Source organism: Poromitra crassiceps (genome assembly GCF_964638095.1).
Source record: "Poromitra crassiceps genome assembly, chromosome: 22".
Taxonomy (NCBI): domain Eukaryota; kingdom Metazoa; phylum Chordata; class Actinopteri; order Beryciformes; family Melamphaidae; genus Poromitra; species Poromitra crassiceps.
This window is the reverse complement of record NC_139647.1, coordinates 5,405,868-5,421,529: the sequence shown is the minus strand read 5'-3', so window position 1 is coordinate 5,421,529 and position 15,662 is coordinate 5,405,868. Positions and strand designations below refer to the sequence as shown.

General features: G+C 44.1%; 1 protein-coding gene across 2 annotated transcripts; it reads right to left on the bottom strand.

Annotated features, from left to right (window-relative positions):
• Window positions 1–1,726: 1,726 nt before the first annotated feature.
• Window positions 1,727–15,590, bottom strand: adka (adenosine kinase a). 2 transcript variants are annotated; one of them, XM_083657976.1, is made up of 11 exons: window positions 15,459–15,590; window positions 12,632–12,706; window positions 10,104–10,157; window positions 7,272–7,350; window positions 6,971–7,143; window positions 6,770–6,878; window positions 5,951–6,121; window positions 5,803–5,838; window positions 4,450–4,564; window positions 2,138–2,224; window positions 1,727–1,870 (listed from the first exon to the last, which is right to left on the bottom strand). In XM_083657976.1, exons 2-11 carry the CDS (start codon window positions 12,685–12,687, stop codon window positions 1,746–1,748), a joined length of 1,005 nt encoding a protein of 334 aa, XP_083514102.1. In that variant the 5' UTR covers window positions 12,688–12,706; window positions 15,459–15,590; the 3' UTR covers window positions 1,727–1,745. The 2 variants fall into 2 exon arrangements, with proteins under 2 accessions (XP_083514102.1, XP_083514101.1); XM_083657975.1 differs by lacking the exon at window positions 15,459–15,590 and adding an exon at window positions 14,476–14,566.
• Window positions 15,591–15,662: the final 72 nt, after the last annotated feature.

The following is a 15,662-nucleotide window of genomic DNA, read 5'->3' as shown; positions in this document are numbered from 1 at the left end:
AGCTTTGATTAGTTGACATTAGTACACCTTTCCTTAATGTTAATACACACAAAAATAAAAATTGTTCACAAGTCTCAAGTCTTTGAGGACAAGTCTCAAGTCACTGTGCGAGTGACTTAAGTGTGACTCAAGTCCAAGTCTGGTCTCAGACACTTTGAGACGAGGCTGAAACGTCACATGGCGGCAACAAAGGACTTGGTGGGCAGAGGCTTTGACACATTTGGTTTAAAAACTGGCCTGTTAAAAAACATAACCCATAATCAATAATAATTAATATAAAAAAAAGGCCAAAAGAAATCAGCACTGCATGTTCCAACGCAGTATCCATAACCTCCACAAGAGGGTGACATTTAATTTAGTCCTCCCTCCAGGGAATCAGCCTCTTCTTGAACTCTAGTGTCCAAGAGGAAGAGGCAACAGACTTGAGGTAAAGTCAACAGCAGTGCTGTCAGTTGGAGTCAGTGCTGTCAGTTGGTGCTGTCAGTTGGACGACAGTGCAACCAAGTCCTGGCAGTGTCAGTCACACGGGCCACCCAAAAGCAAAATCTTGCTTTCAAAAGAATCATAGAAATTCCATAATCATATTCCCCCATTCAGATCCTTTCTGTACAGAAATATTATTACAGCTTAGCATTTAGCATTTAAAATAACAGCCAGCTTTGGCTGTGGGATGTGTGATCTTAGTGGAAGACACAGAAACAGGCACAGATGTCAGGAGGAGGCACCCTATTAACCCATTGATACCTGATGCAGCATTTGTGTGTGTATCCCTTTAAGACCGCGAACCGCATGACGCGGTTCGCGGTCTTATGCCGGGATTCCACTGAGTGCATTTGCGTTGCGGCTGTGCTCCGGTTTTGCTCCATGCTCCGCCAACACTCACCGGCTGCGTGCAGAGCACGTCACGGCTCCGCTCCGCCAGACAGCTGGAGTGACGAGACCGACAAGTTCTCGCGGTGAAATCGCACGCATTTGCGCGAGACAATTTGTATGTGGGATAAATACAACAACAAACAGGCAGAAGATCATTGTTCCCAACTGGAGAAGCAGAGGAGGGGTGGACTTTGCTTGGTGTTGTCCTTGTAAAAAGGATGTGTCGTGTCATAAATTATTTTGTGGTTTTCCACTTCAATTATGAACTTTTCCTCATACATGTTTGTCCTCTGGCTTGATCTTGAATGCTGCAAGCACCTCTAGACCTGTTGACTCCAGGCCTGACTCCAGGCCTGACTCCAGGCCTGGCTCCGCCCAACTTGCTGCGGCTTTGCTCCGACATCCGTGAAAAATAGAAGCCTTGCGTATCTGCTTCGGAGAGCTCCGGATCGTCGGAGCTGGGATGGGAGTAGACACGCAACGCAGCGGAGTAGGTGGGAGTTGACACATTTGATTAGAGTGGAAACGTATCGGCTCCGAAGCCGTACCGCAGCGCAGACGGACCGAACACGGACTCAGTGGCCGTTAAAGGGATACACACACAAATGAGGGATATACACATAGTGACTGAGAACAGGTCTGAGAGCAGGTCACGTGGGGGATGGGTTTACCCAGGCTATGGGTTAACAGCTGACAAGTTCAAGCATGGATGGGATCAAAGATAAAATGGACGGGTTTGTTGACTAAAAAAAATAAAATAAAAAGGGGTGGATGTTGTAGAAAGTATGGGGCAGAGTTGTGTACGGGTGGGATTGGGTGGATCACGTTAGGAGTACGAGACATGAGGCTTTGGGCTGAAGAGAAACAGCTCCTCAGTTGAAGTCAGGTTTGTCTGGGAAGGTGCAACCTGCTCGTCTGATAATGACGTTGGCAGCGTAGTGCCCCGCCTTCACGCTCTGATCCAGGGCTTTCTCCTGGACGAGTCCAGAGAGGAATCCTGCAGGACAGAGGGGAAAAACGTGATGTTAAAGTTACGTAATACCTATTTACTCTAGCTCTATTATCACAGGGCGGCGGAGATCACTAGCGAGCAATCCATTTGTTTAATCCAATCACGTAAGAGGTGTCGCACAGTGAATTTGCATGCATTAGCCCGCCGATCAGGGTGGAGAAATATAACATAATTGTCAACACATTATTCAGAAACAGCAAAGACACTAAACAAGCTAACGTTCTATCAAGTGCAAACGCAGCGAGACCTTACCGCCGACAAAGGCATCCCCAGCACCGTTTGTGTCAACAATGTCCTTGGGGTCAATCTTCAGTATCGGGAAAGTCTCCACTTTGTCACCTAAACACACAATAAAATATAATAATAATAAGAATAATAATAATAAAAAAATAATAATAAAAATAATATTAAGAGAATAATTTATTCTTCTAACCGAGACTGAGAGAGCAAGATAAATAATAAAGAAAGAAATCAATTAAGAACAAGACAGGCAGAGAGCCTACATTTTGGATGCAATGTGGATGCAGGAATATATAGTTGTTTATGAATGTCGGGGATAGGGCTATTCTTCATGACATCACATTATAGAGCAGCACAGGAATGATTCTGTAAGTAGCATGATGGATCCTCAGGGGAAAAGTGAATGGGCTTTTAGAATGGGGATTTCACTTCTGTGGTTAACAAAGGTTTGTGGGAGTGGTCATTTGTGTTCAGCAGGATAATCTTCACAAACATGCATCACTTACATGATTTTTGAAACGTAAATCTGTTTTTTTAAACACGATTTTGAGAAAACGCTTCAAAAGTCATAAAAGTGATTCACGTATGTGAAGATTATCCTGCTGAGCACAAATGACCGCTCCCATAAACTTTTGTTAACCACAGACCTTATTTTATGCATTCAAGTGAAATCCCCATTCACTTTTCCCCTGAGGATCCAACATGTCCGGGACGTCTGCCTTCAGACTACAAAAATACATCATCCCTGCGCTACTCTATAGAGCTGCAGTAGGCAGGGGATTTGCCGGGGGCAGAGCGTTTTTGGCCTGTCGGACCTTGCTGCTTCCCGGCCGGGGGCTGTGGTACTGTATGCCTGGCTGGCCTCCTCTCAGGCTGGAAGCTGTAACAGCGAATCACACTTCAGTAGAGCTGTGCATCTTCACTGATCTCACGATTCGATACGATTCGATTATACAAGTCTACGATTCGATTCGATTCGATTATACGATGCATCTTAAATCGATACATCACTTTTTCCGCAATACATGATTTATTTTTTCTCACTTTCTTTTTTCTCACTGTGTGGCTACTTTTAAAATAAAAGTGCATTTGGAATTGCATTGTATTATGATCCATAATTAAAATAAACAACTGCATGTACTTACATTCTATTTTATTTGATTATAAAAAAAAAAAAAAAAAAAAATTGTTTTAAATAATCGATTTTTGATATTTGTTAATCGATTCAGAATCGTCCTATTAAGCATCGCGATGCATCTCTGAATCGATTATTTTCGGCAGCTCTACACTTCAGCCTGGGAAGCGGCCGGGAGAGAGAGCAGCCCGGGCAGCTCCCAGGATGATGGTAAACCAGAGCAGACTGTCCTCAGTGTGGCTGTGGCCAGAGAGCCAGGGGAGAGACATCGTGAGCGGAGACATTTCTGAGGTGCGTGCTGTGGCGAGCCGATTGCATGTTGCTTTGCATCGACATTAAACTAAGATATTGAATTTTACGGGTATTTTGCATGAATTAGAATTTTTGCACGATTATTTGCATAGATATTCTAGTGGGCTGAAAATTGCATGTGGCTCCTTTGACTTCAGTGCTGTTTGATGCCCACTGTTAAAGGAACAGCTCACCCTAAAATCCAAAATACATACAGTATATTCCCTCTCCCCTGTAGTGCTATTTATCCATCTATAGCGTTTTGTGTTAGTTGCCTGAGTTTTGGAGATATCGGCCGCAGAGTTTCTGCCTTCTCTCCAATACAATGGAACTGGATGGCACTCGGCTTGTGGTGCTCAAAGTGCCAAATAAATACATTTGATAAACTCAACAGCAATGTCTCTTTCCAGAAATCATGACCCCGTTACTTCAAGATAATCCACAGACTTTGTTATGAGCAGTTTCATGTAGGAACTATTTTCTTTTGACCAAACTACACCCGCTAGCTGCTAGCTAGTTCCTACATGGATTTCTGGAAAGAGACAATGCTGTTGAGTTTTTCAAATGTATTTTTTTGGTGCTTCGAGTGCTACAAGCCGAGTGCCATCCAGTTCCATGGAATTCAAGAGAAGGCAGACATCTCTGCGGCCGATATCTCCAAAACTCAGGCAACTATCCCAAAACGATCTAGATGGATAAATAGCACTACAGGTGAGAGGAAAAATATGTATTTTGGATTTTAGGATGAGCTGTCCCTTTAAGTTTCTGTTTCAGGATGTCATGCACGTAGTGTAGCAGTGTGAGCTAGACTGGTCTACTTTAGTCTTTTTGGGAACAGACAGACAGACCTTGTTGCAGACCGTCAAAACCAGAGGTAAGATAAGAAAGCAGATCTTACCGTGGGCCATAATTGTTGCGTCCTTCCCCTGAGTGAACACTACGACCCTCTGTCTCTTCTTGTTGACTTTGGGCAGAGCCTGGGTTTCCTTGGCAATCTCCTTAAGGTCCTCAGTCTACACACAAATACACGACGTGAACACAACCAGCTGCTAACACATGAAAATAACGCAGCAGTAGCCGTGTGCACTAGGGTCTAATCCCGGGAAACGGGATTCCTGGGAAATGCCATCCAACCCATTTCCCGTTTCCCGGGAAATTAATGACGGGAAACCGGGAACATTTTTTGTGGTATTTTTACATGCAGAACATATTGGAATAGGCCTATATTTAGAAATATGCCGACGGTTTACTTTCTTAAATGATGTAGCCTGTTTTAAAAGAACATGTCATATATTAGGCTACTGTAAGCATTGTAAAGTCATTAAATGATCACGATGTAGGCCTATATGCATTTCGGAGACATCATCAGACAGCATTGATCTTGTGCGTAAAAGAGCGTGAAAACGGGCTGATCGACGCGTTTACGGCTCCATTCCTTCCACGGCAGATCCCACAACTCTCTAAGAAAATGTTTAGCCTAGGCTACTACAGGATTTATTCATACGCCAATCCAGGTGATTGGTGAATTATATAAACCCTAACGGCACTATATAGCCTAATAGAGGGATACTCAACTTGCTTTGCCCAGGGGCCATTTTCGTGAAATGATAGAAGGCCAGGGGCCAGTTAATAAACAATCAATATAACATTTTCTGTGGCAGATTGTAGGTTTTTGGGGTGTCAGCCGGAGTTTAGTCTGACAATGTTGTGCACACCGGATAGTTAGTTAGGTTAAGTACATACATAAGTGCCTGGGTAGCGAGCAGACGGCGGTATTTGACAATTTAGCAGCTAAATCATAGATTATTGAAAGATATTCCATATTCCAGACTGAAATGCTATAACAGAAGTGGAGTATTGGCCAGAATGACATGAACATTTGTACACACAAAAAAATCCATCGCGGGCCACACAGCGGGCCCACAGGCTGCAAGTTGAGTATCACTGGCCTAATACATACTGTATAGGTACAGCCTACATACAGCCTAAAAACAGCCTAAAAAGTTCGTTAAAATGTGATGTTTTGCCTTAATTAATAAATATTAATTGCACCAAATAATACATTCGTCAGGTTGGTAACTAATAGGTATATTTCTCCTTGATGCATAAAAAACCCCCCATAAAACCACCAATTTCCCAGGATTCCCGGGAAAGAGGGCTTCATCTCCCGTTTCCCGGTATGCCTCATTTTCGGGAAAAATATGAAACCCTAGTGTGCACACATGCTAGATGGAAATATCAATCTACTCACCTCAAAGCCTTGTTCTTTACCGAATGCTGCGGCCTCCTGGGAAACCAAAAGATTGCAATGTTTCAATGATCACACATAAGCACATCTGCTGTGTGTGTGTGTGAATGAGTCAATATGCAGAAGATCTGAAGAAGCTCAAGTGCCTCACCGTCTCGTTGCTGAACAGTATGTCCACGTAGGGCATGACCTGCATGAGGTTGTCCTTGAAGAACTGGCAGATGAAGGGTGCAGAGAGGTTGAGGGTGAACAGCTTGTTGTTTGCAGACGCGTGCTTGGCCACTCTCAGGATGGACTCCAGAGAGACGGTCAGGAAGAAGCCCTGGAAGGAAAGAACGCCATGTGGTCAAGAGTGATGGTGTCACCACGGGAACAGACGTGAGACCCGAGGGCCACGACTCACGAGTCAACCTGAATTAACAGAACTGTGTCCGAAGTCGGTCCCACTGCTATTGTACTGACTCCCATCCAGTCTGATGCACTTTCCTGCTATTGTACTGACTCCCATCCAGTCTGATGCACTTTCCTGCTATTGTACTGACTCCCATCCAGTCTGATGCACTTTCCGGTCTTTTCGTGGAGATGTTCATTTCAGCAAACATCAGCTAGTGTTGTGGAATTCATTTATACATATCTAAGAATCGACATGTCAATTTCATATGAATACATGGACATTTAATGTAAGTGTATAATTATTTTAGGAAAGTGACTTTGGTGAGAGAAAGATGTAGGACGCGCTTGGGCGACGAGCGACTTACTGCATTATTTACATTGACAGCAGCTAAATGATCGACAATAGATGGTGTCATTTTTCTGACTCTGGTAAGGACAAATCTAAAGAAATTGATTAAAACTATATATTATTAGAAAGATAAGAATCTACACGTCTTGACTTTTACACCATTAAACAGGTTGGAAACATGACATGGTCATTTATAACGGTAACTAACATTGTCCAACTAATACTCACAGCAATGTAGTAGACTTTAGCTTTTTCCACCAGCGCCCAGTTTTCTTCCAGGTCTAGATGCTTATCCTTCTTATAACAGTTAGCAGCAGCTAGGTTAGCGACCAGAGACCTGAGAGGACAAAGCAAACGAGACCCAAGCGTTACAGACAGATGACATCATACCGAGTCAACGTGTGTTTAATGACGTCATCATTAACCTACCGGTTATCTCCGGTGATGCAAGCGGCGCACGTCCCTGTGGGCTCCTCGTCTTGCTCGTAGTAGTGGGCGTCCACGTGCGCCTCACAGGTCTTCTGCTTCAGGATCTCCCCGTACTTGTCTTTGCCGATGCAGCCGAAGAACGTGCCCACCTTATGGGGCTCTTGGATCATCCACTACAGGCGACAAACACAACAGCTCTTTTAGGCAAAATGGACAAAGTCTACTTGTGTTGTGGCAGTTAAGTGGAGTTACACTGACTGAACATGGGTGAGTTGGTGAGTTTGTGGTGTGTGAAACTGACCTGAGCAATCTTGATAGAGTTCTGTGTAGCTCCTCCCGCATGGTACTCAACTTTGAACTTCTTGATCATCTCCTCGAATCTACACGCACAGAAAGATGCAAGGTAACAATAACAGGGTTCATACACATTTTTGACCAATGATTTTCCATGACTTTAAACCACATTTCCATGACCAAACATTTTCTCTGTGTATACAGTAATGAGTAATGAGTATGACATTCTAAATTTAAAATGGCTGGGACAGAGTTGAAGCGTAAACATGGTTTATTTTAAAAGCACGCACATTATTTTAAACTCTGTGTAAATGAACGTCATGAAAATATTTATTCAACAAATTCCCATGACTTTTCCAAAACTTTGGACAATTAAATTTTTTCCCAAAACTTTGGACAATTAAATTTTTTCCCAAAACTTTTCAATGACCTGGACATTGGATTTGAAATTTCCATGATTTTCCAGGTTTTTCCATGACCGTACCAACCCTGAATAATACAATAGAGAACGGAGAGTGGAGTCTAAGTACAGAGCGATGGTCAATCTGAGATATCATCATATTGTCACTTAAATACATAGATGAGTAACTTTGTCTAGCTCGAGTGATTTCTACTTTCTTCAGACAAGAGATAAAAAAGGACAACATACAAGACGTGCATTTTGAAGGCTCATATACAAACTGAAATTCTTGGTCAAATCGAATCACTTGAGTACTAATCCACATAAAGGTGAGATAGTGTGCATGATGATCAGTGTTGGGCAAGTTACTTTAAAAATGTAATATACTACATATTACTAGTTACTTTCATTTGAAAGTAATAAGTTACTTTACAATATTACTTTCTGTGTAGAGTAACTTGTTACTTAGTACGCTACTTTTGCATTACTTTTACCAAAACAACAGCAGCAGCAGAATGACATTGCTGCCCCGGAACCATCCCGAAGAATAATTTGCAACCGCCTTGTGTAAACAAAAAAAAAAAAAAAATTCTAAATGTTATTCTTTTCCTTTGTTATTGTCATCTATAGTGGTTATTTGCATACAAACAAATAAGTTTGATTAGGAAATTATTGTATCTTTTTTAAATATGTGCTTTGATTGAATAAAATGTAACTCAATTTGTAACTTGAGTTACTTGAGAAAGTAACTGGTATAATATTACTGAAATCCTATAAGTAATAAGTTATATTACTGAGTTACTGCTAAAAGTAATATATTACATGTAATAGGTTACTTTTGTAATGAGTTACCCCCAACACTGATGATGATGGATGTGGCTCATGTGCCACTAGTCTTCTCATCCCTTAGTTATTAGATTGAACTGCACTGCACTGTCCAGCAGAGGGCAGCGTTGCACTTTTCCACTGGCAGCTAACCATTTGTTCATTATATACCATTTGAAAGGAATCGTTGATGCCTCTTATGTAACACTATGACTAAACCATCGCTTTGATGCTCCTCTGAGGCCCAAAGCCTCTCTAATTTACCATGATGGTAGGCAATCTAAATATAGCAGTCTTATCAACCTACACACAGATACGTACGTGTGTGTGTGTGTGTGTGTGTGTGAGAGCGAGTGTGTTCCTATACACCATTGGAAACTATCAGCCCTACTGCTGTTAAGGTCCTGAGACTGAGGCAGAGGTTGCTGAGAATGAGACATCTGGGAGAGGAGAGGGGAGTGTCGGTTCTCTTCCTGTTCCTTTGAAAAGCATTCTTCTTTGCACCTTCTCTTCCTTGCCGTGTTTCTTTGCACATTGCTCGATGGGGAGGAGGGATGCCAACCTAAAGACAAGGAGGTGTGACGAGACGACCTCGAGTCCTGTCTTGAAATGGGCTCACTTTTCTTAATGACTTCTAAGGATGGGCAGGACCATCTGGCTGTTGATACACCTTCATCCAGACCAAGTGAGCAAATCAATCCAATTAAAAAAAACAAGAAAATAATCCCACCCATTTAGCTCCTGAGCCCACGACCGACCAAGTCGGCATGTTCTATACAAGCAGAGGTTCTCAGATGTTTTTCAGCCAAGGCCCCCTTACAAGATAGAAAATATACCGGGGACCCCCTCATTCTGATTTGTGATTTTGGGGTAATCTTAATTGTTTCCACGGTAACGTGCTTGACTTTTTAATTGATAGGTTTGTTAGATTAGAATGTAATCCATGAACCATTTTAGATTTAAAACATAAAATATTTTCGTGGAACTATGAAGCTTTTGCACACACACAAAAAAATATATATATATATATTTTTTTAATTTCCTGAAAACTTTTCGCAGACCCCCTTGCAAAGTGCCACGGACCCCTGGGGGTCCCCAGACCCCCATTTGAGAACCCCTACTATACAGCATGACCGTTTATCACACCAATAATAATTAACATCAGGCTGTTTGTCCTCAGAAACCTTGATCAATTATATTCCCCATAGTCTTCTATAGTGGTGTCAACATGACTTATTTGTTGAATGTTTGCTTTCTGGCTCAAACTGTACTCTTGTCTCAGAGGGATAGGGAGGTGAAGTGTCCTGCTTTGCTATTGGCTGGGGACAGCCTTACTCTGTGCTGCATCTGCTGCTCTGTCATTGGCTAGCTTTGAGGAGGTTGAGTGTATGTAGTGTGTTCTGGTGTACGCCTGTTTTGACTGGTCCTTTCCAGAACGCAACAGAGCAAACTCAGTGTGAATCCAGAGGCAAAGGGTCTCTCTCCCTCTGCAGACTACCAACTCTGCTGAAAGACGAGTTGACACACACACGTGTGGGAGCTCGAACACGACCAGAGACCACAGCAAGTGTGTGTGTGCTATCTACAGTGTGTTGCAATGTAGGAGATACGCACAGTGCTTTGTGTTTGTCCTCTGCCAATATCTGGTCGTTGGGCTTCAGACTATACCTGCAAAAGAGAGAAAAAAGGGGTTAGTTTCTGAAAGTCATCAGAAATCTAGAATCATAACTAGAACCAAACAAAGTCATTGTTTTCCTCTTTACAAACCCCCCACTGAGCTTATGATAAATTCACAAATTCTGAGATTAGCCCTCATCCACATGCACACAATAAAAGGCTCTGCAGTGGATTATGGTTGAGACACAGGGGGGATTTAGCTTTGCACACGCATCGCTGGGCTGGAGTCAATCTCTTCTTGAGACTTTAGTGCCTTAAGAACCAATGTGATTCAGCTGTGAAAGGTTTCACAGAGACAAGCTGTGAGAGTCTGTGTGGGAATAGAAAAAGTAGGAGAGTCCACACACACTGGTAATGCTGCCCCCCAGGGGTTTGATTCAGTTACCACAGGCGTGTGACGTTTCTTCCTCAGAGACATGTGTGGGAAATGCCTTCAGTCACTAGCGACATGTCGCTCAATATGCTCAATGTGTTGCAGTTCCCCTCCAAAGACACAAAGGCGGATTGAGGATTAACGCGCCATTTAAATCCGGCTTTATTCCATGCGTGAGACTGAACGAGCTTGAATCCACTCCGGGTGTTTATGCAAGCCGGGCTTTGAGACTGGACTCTGAGCTGGAAGCTAAAAAACGGAGCCCTTTGCCCTGGTCAACTCTCTGAGTAGCCTGAGAGTGAGCTCCAGCATGAGCAGCAGAACCACAGCTCCAACACACAAACACACACTATATATAGTGTTCGCTGATAAAACTGCTTGTTTTGCAGGCTGGGAGGCTCAAACTGTCAGTATAGTGTCTGTCTGGCAACATGGAAACGACTCTATACATGAATATTAGTCTCCGGGGTTTACTGTCGGACAGAGAAAATGGGCGTACGAACAGGCGAGGAGAGAGCGAGAGCGAGAGAGCGAGAGAGAGAGAGAGAGAGAGAGAGAGAGAGAGAGAGAGAGAGAGAGAGAGAGAGAGAGAGAGAGAGAGAGAGAGAGAGAGAGAGAGAGAGAGAGAGAAGCAGACAGTGGCAGAGGGGCAACTAGCAAGACAGGGAAGCCCGCGCTCGTGCCACCACGGAGGATTTCCCCTCTCTCATCAACACAACAGCGCAGTGCTGGAGACAATTCTTCCATGTCTCAAAAGTGAACTAGAAGAAGCGGCCAAAACCAGAGGGACCGAATGGCAAACTATCCATCAATCAGCTAAATATAGAGTCGTTGTACAGTATCACAGAAGATCAGAGAAAATAAATGTAACCTCCTGATTTTGGCATCAAGATTAAGAAGGCTGACATTTGGTTGCATGCACAGAATCGGTAGTCGACAACCTTGTAGAGGACGGCCCAGTTCTGGGTACATTTCAGACCCAGTTCACTGTTACCACCTGTTCACAGAGAGAGACCACTGTCAGCTATGAAGGGAGATGGGGTGAATGGAGTCGCAGACTGTCATACTTTAACTAACTGGTAATATGATCTCTTCCTCTATGGCCAGTGCCAGCCTGCAAACAGACAGAAAGCAGAGACAGCTCTGCCCAGACTGCTGACAGGGCAGTGGACAGGGGGAGAGGAGAGGACAGTGGATGGGGGGGGGGGAGAGAGGACAGTGGACAGGGGGAGAGGAGAGGACAGTGGACAGGGGGGGGGGGGGGAGGAGAGGACAGGGGGAGAGGAGAGGACAGTGGATGGGGGGGGAGAGGACAGTGGACAGGGGGAGAGGAGAGGACAGTGGACAGGGGGGAGGAGAGGACAGTGGACAGGGGGAGAGGAGAGGACAGTGGACAGGGGGGAGGAGAGGGGTTAAGAATTATGATGACTGGGTCAGAGTTTAGCCTCAGTTGGAGGAATGGTGGGACAGACACCGATATGCTGCGTGTTAACTGGCTCCTTACTTGCCCTACCTACGAGACCACGGGTTAGACAAGCAGCTGTTTCTGCTGCAGCCAGAAGAGGTGGATATTACCAGAGATGTTCTATATGTAAGGGATAATGTATTGTGAGCCGGTGATTACTGGCAAAATAATGACCGACAGGTGAATGATTGAGCCCGACGCGCAGCAGAGGGCTTAATCATTCACCTGAAGGTCATTATTTCCCAGTAATCACCACCTCAATATACATTATCCCGCTTAGAACACGGCCTACAACTAAATCATTCAATAATCTGACAAAAATAATTATTCAAATAGATTTTTTAATAGCGTTTTTAACGACAAAGCGGTTTCATTCGTAATTGGCACACAAGACACCACAGCTGCAACTGGTTGGCCTAATTAGTAGTGTTTGCTGACAAAAGGCTCTTATCAACTGATTAATCCAGGTGTGGCAGAGCAGCGGTCGGTTGTCGAGAAATAATGACCGGTGAATCTTGTTGATTGACCAATCAGAATCGAGTATTCAAGAGAGCCGTGTTCTAATACTAGAGATACGGCACCCCAGGTGAGACCCCCCCTCCTCGGTGCCACGGCCCCGTAACTCACTTGTCCAAAAAGTCCTTGTCCACCACAGCAGAAATGTCCAGTAACGGGTTTCCCATCCCAAAGAGGGAATTAGGGCTGAAAAACAAAGATCAAACATTAAACATAAACAACTCAAACACAGGTCATCTCTGTTCAGCTTAACATCTGTGTTCAGCTTGGCTTTAACATCACAGAAAGAAATTGCTATTTTGTTTCCATTTTCGACATACCCGTTAGCTTTTGTGACATTACCCCATCTGCCACTAACCTGACTCCGCCAGATGGGGCGCTATTGAGTTGAGATGTAGGTTGTGAAACAACCTCCATCTGGCAGCGTCAGGTTAAAATGCCACAAGAATCTTTTGTTATTCTGTTATATAGCCCACACACACACAGTTAAGTTTGCAATATCAGAACCTCCCTCAAGTGGACTTAATACGTGTTGATTATAATTCCGCCTGTTGGGGGCGGGGCAGCCCTGGTATTTTCTGTAATCTTGTGTAGGTTCATTTCACGGATTTAAAAATCCATCTATGTACTTTTCCCCGGCTGTCCTGGGTTTCATTACAGTTACTTTACATGACTTTTCCCCGGCTGTCCTGGCTTTAGTTTCATTCCAGTGTTTGTTTGCAATACACGTGCAAAAGAAAGCCACAGACTTTTGTTTGCATGTGACTTCAAAGCACATGACTGTTAAAACATGAGCCACACAGAAAGAGGAAATACAGGTCGGACATATATATCATTAGGAAGCGAGCAGCACGACGTGCCAGCAGACATTTTCAAAAGAAGAATATGAGAACACAACACACATGGTGCTGAAGTCCTAGTCAGTCATGCATCTAACGTCACGTTAGAACAACACTCGCAGCAAGCCAACATCAGGACAGCTTCTGAGTGTGTGGGCCATGAGCATTGGACTGTGTAGATCTCTGTGTGTGTGTGTGTGTGTGTGTGTGTGTGTGTGTGTGTGTGTGTGTGTGTGTGTGTGTGTGTGTGTGCAGTCAGTGTTCACTCCTGGGACAAACAACGGGGCACAGAGATTGCGACGCATACTGTAGCAAAACATAGTCTTGTAATGATTAGGGTGAAAAAAAACATTGAAATCCAAATAAACATATTTCCACATTTCCAGCGCAGCGGCCAAACCAAACGAGAGTGCATGTATGCACTAAAAACCACAGAGCGCATAAACACACATTCACACTAGAACCGGCACATCGAATAAGCACTTTCTTACACTCAATTGGAGTCTACACATGTACTCGGCTACTCACCTAACTCTTCTACATTACAAAACGTATATGTTTTTAGACGTGTGTGTGTCTGAGTGCTCTCTCTCCTGCATGCTTGTCACAGCATTTCTGGGAAACGACCCTGATGGAAACAGCAAACAGCTCTAAATAACTCATACTGTCTACCAGCCTACAGCAAACCGATCTGAATAACTCATATTACCAGCCTACAGCAAACAGATCTGAATAAGTCATATTTACCAGCCTACCCCTCTACTACACTCGACTGAGGAAAGGAGCAGCCTATGGAAAATGTAATGAGCTGGCACCAAAGAATGAATAGGGAAAACGAAAGAGCAGGGAGACATACAGCCAGTAGACAGAGTCGTAATGACATTTGCTCAGTAAATTTAATTACCGTATCCAGTTCATGCCACACCCTCAGTATCAAGGCATACAGGACATTCTTCTAAGCATCCTTCTCAATGTGCTGCTAGCCTGGCTGCTACATGATTAAATAATGACCTTATGCAACTAATGATCCTGAAGCAGACAGGATGAACACATGCCTTCCAAGCATACTAATCACAGCAAGTCTGCATTTGCTCAGTGTATGTATGCTCTGCTTACCTTGCAGCTGGCATGGTGGCTCTGTGTGTGTGTAACAGTCAGACAGTCAGTGACAGACCTGTTGAGCAAGCTCACATCGGCTCAGAAAAGCTCCAAAACTCCCAATTTCAGCCCAGTGTGCTGCAGCTGCCAGATCGATTTTCGCCTGCAAGCCAGAGCTCCTCCTACTTGGGAGGAACCGATTGGTCATATCCAAAGAAGGCGGGGCGAGGAACGCCGTGTCCCTGTAACGTGATTGGTCGTCTTCTTCACTGTTTTAGCTTAATCTAACCCCATTCTTTTGGAGCTGGATTTTACACACATCGTGTGAGAAGTGTGCTGATGATGACTGCTGTGCTGCTGATCAGACAACACTGAAATGATAACACCAGAAGTATCGTCCAAGTACGCTGAAGCGAGGAATGTCTCCGAGTGATGCACCTACCTAGTCAGGAGGACCAACTTTGTTGATCAGAAAAAGCACCAACAACATTCACTACCAGACAAAACACGTGTGTTGTCCTGTTTAGACCCTCGTATTGTTGGACGGGGCAGGCTGGCTTAAGTTATAGAGCCTGAGGGCTAAGCTAGCGCAAGCATTGACATTGATGGACGGAGTGCTCAGTGCCCAAATCGGTTTAGCTAAGTGTTTGTTTCTAGAGCCTTGAGCATGCATGTCATCCAGGCGACAGGCTATCAGATTGAACTCACAACAGCAAGTTATATACCATTAGCTGCTAAAAAGAACGTATTTGCCATTATGATCTGACCTAGCCAACTCGCTACACAACACAAAACACGTGTGAGCGCCCCCCTCCCATTCTGCAGGGACTTTGCACGTTGAACACACGACTGTCACAAATGTGTTAGCGTTATATCAACAGCGGTGTTTCACCAGTATCTTAATGTCCTCAGCAAAACTCTAATTCCCAGCCTCACCATGAGCGAATGCACACTGATTTAAATGAAGGTTTGAGCTGAGAAACAACATTGATTTCTGTCACCTCAGTTTGGCCGGAGTGCGTTTGCTCGGGGACTCTGTTGTCTTCTCCTCTGTCTCCTCAGAGAGCTTCGCTTGTTTGGTTGGCGACTCCTTCTCCTGCTCCTTCTCCTTCTCCGCAGACAGCTTGCGTTTACCTACATTTGCCTTCTTTGGTTGTTCTGAAGCCATGGCTGCACACAGACAGAGCACGTTGTTGCAATAAGAA

What these genes read in the sequence shown, in the direction of transcription:
- adka (XM_083657975.1), bottom strand. An exon ending in GACAAGGACTTTTTGGACAA is followed by an intron (nt 10,158 to 12,631) that starts GTGAGTTACGGG and finishes TCTCTTTTGCAG; the next exon opens with GTATAGTCTGAAGCCCAACG. An exon ending in GAGGACAAACACAAAGCACT is followed by an intron (nt 7,351 to 10,103) that starts GTGCGTATCTCC and finishes CTGTGCGTGTAG; the next exon opens with ATTCGAGGAGATGATCAAGA.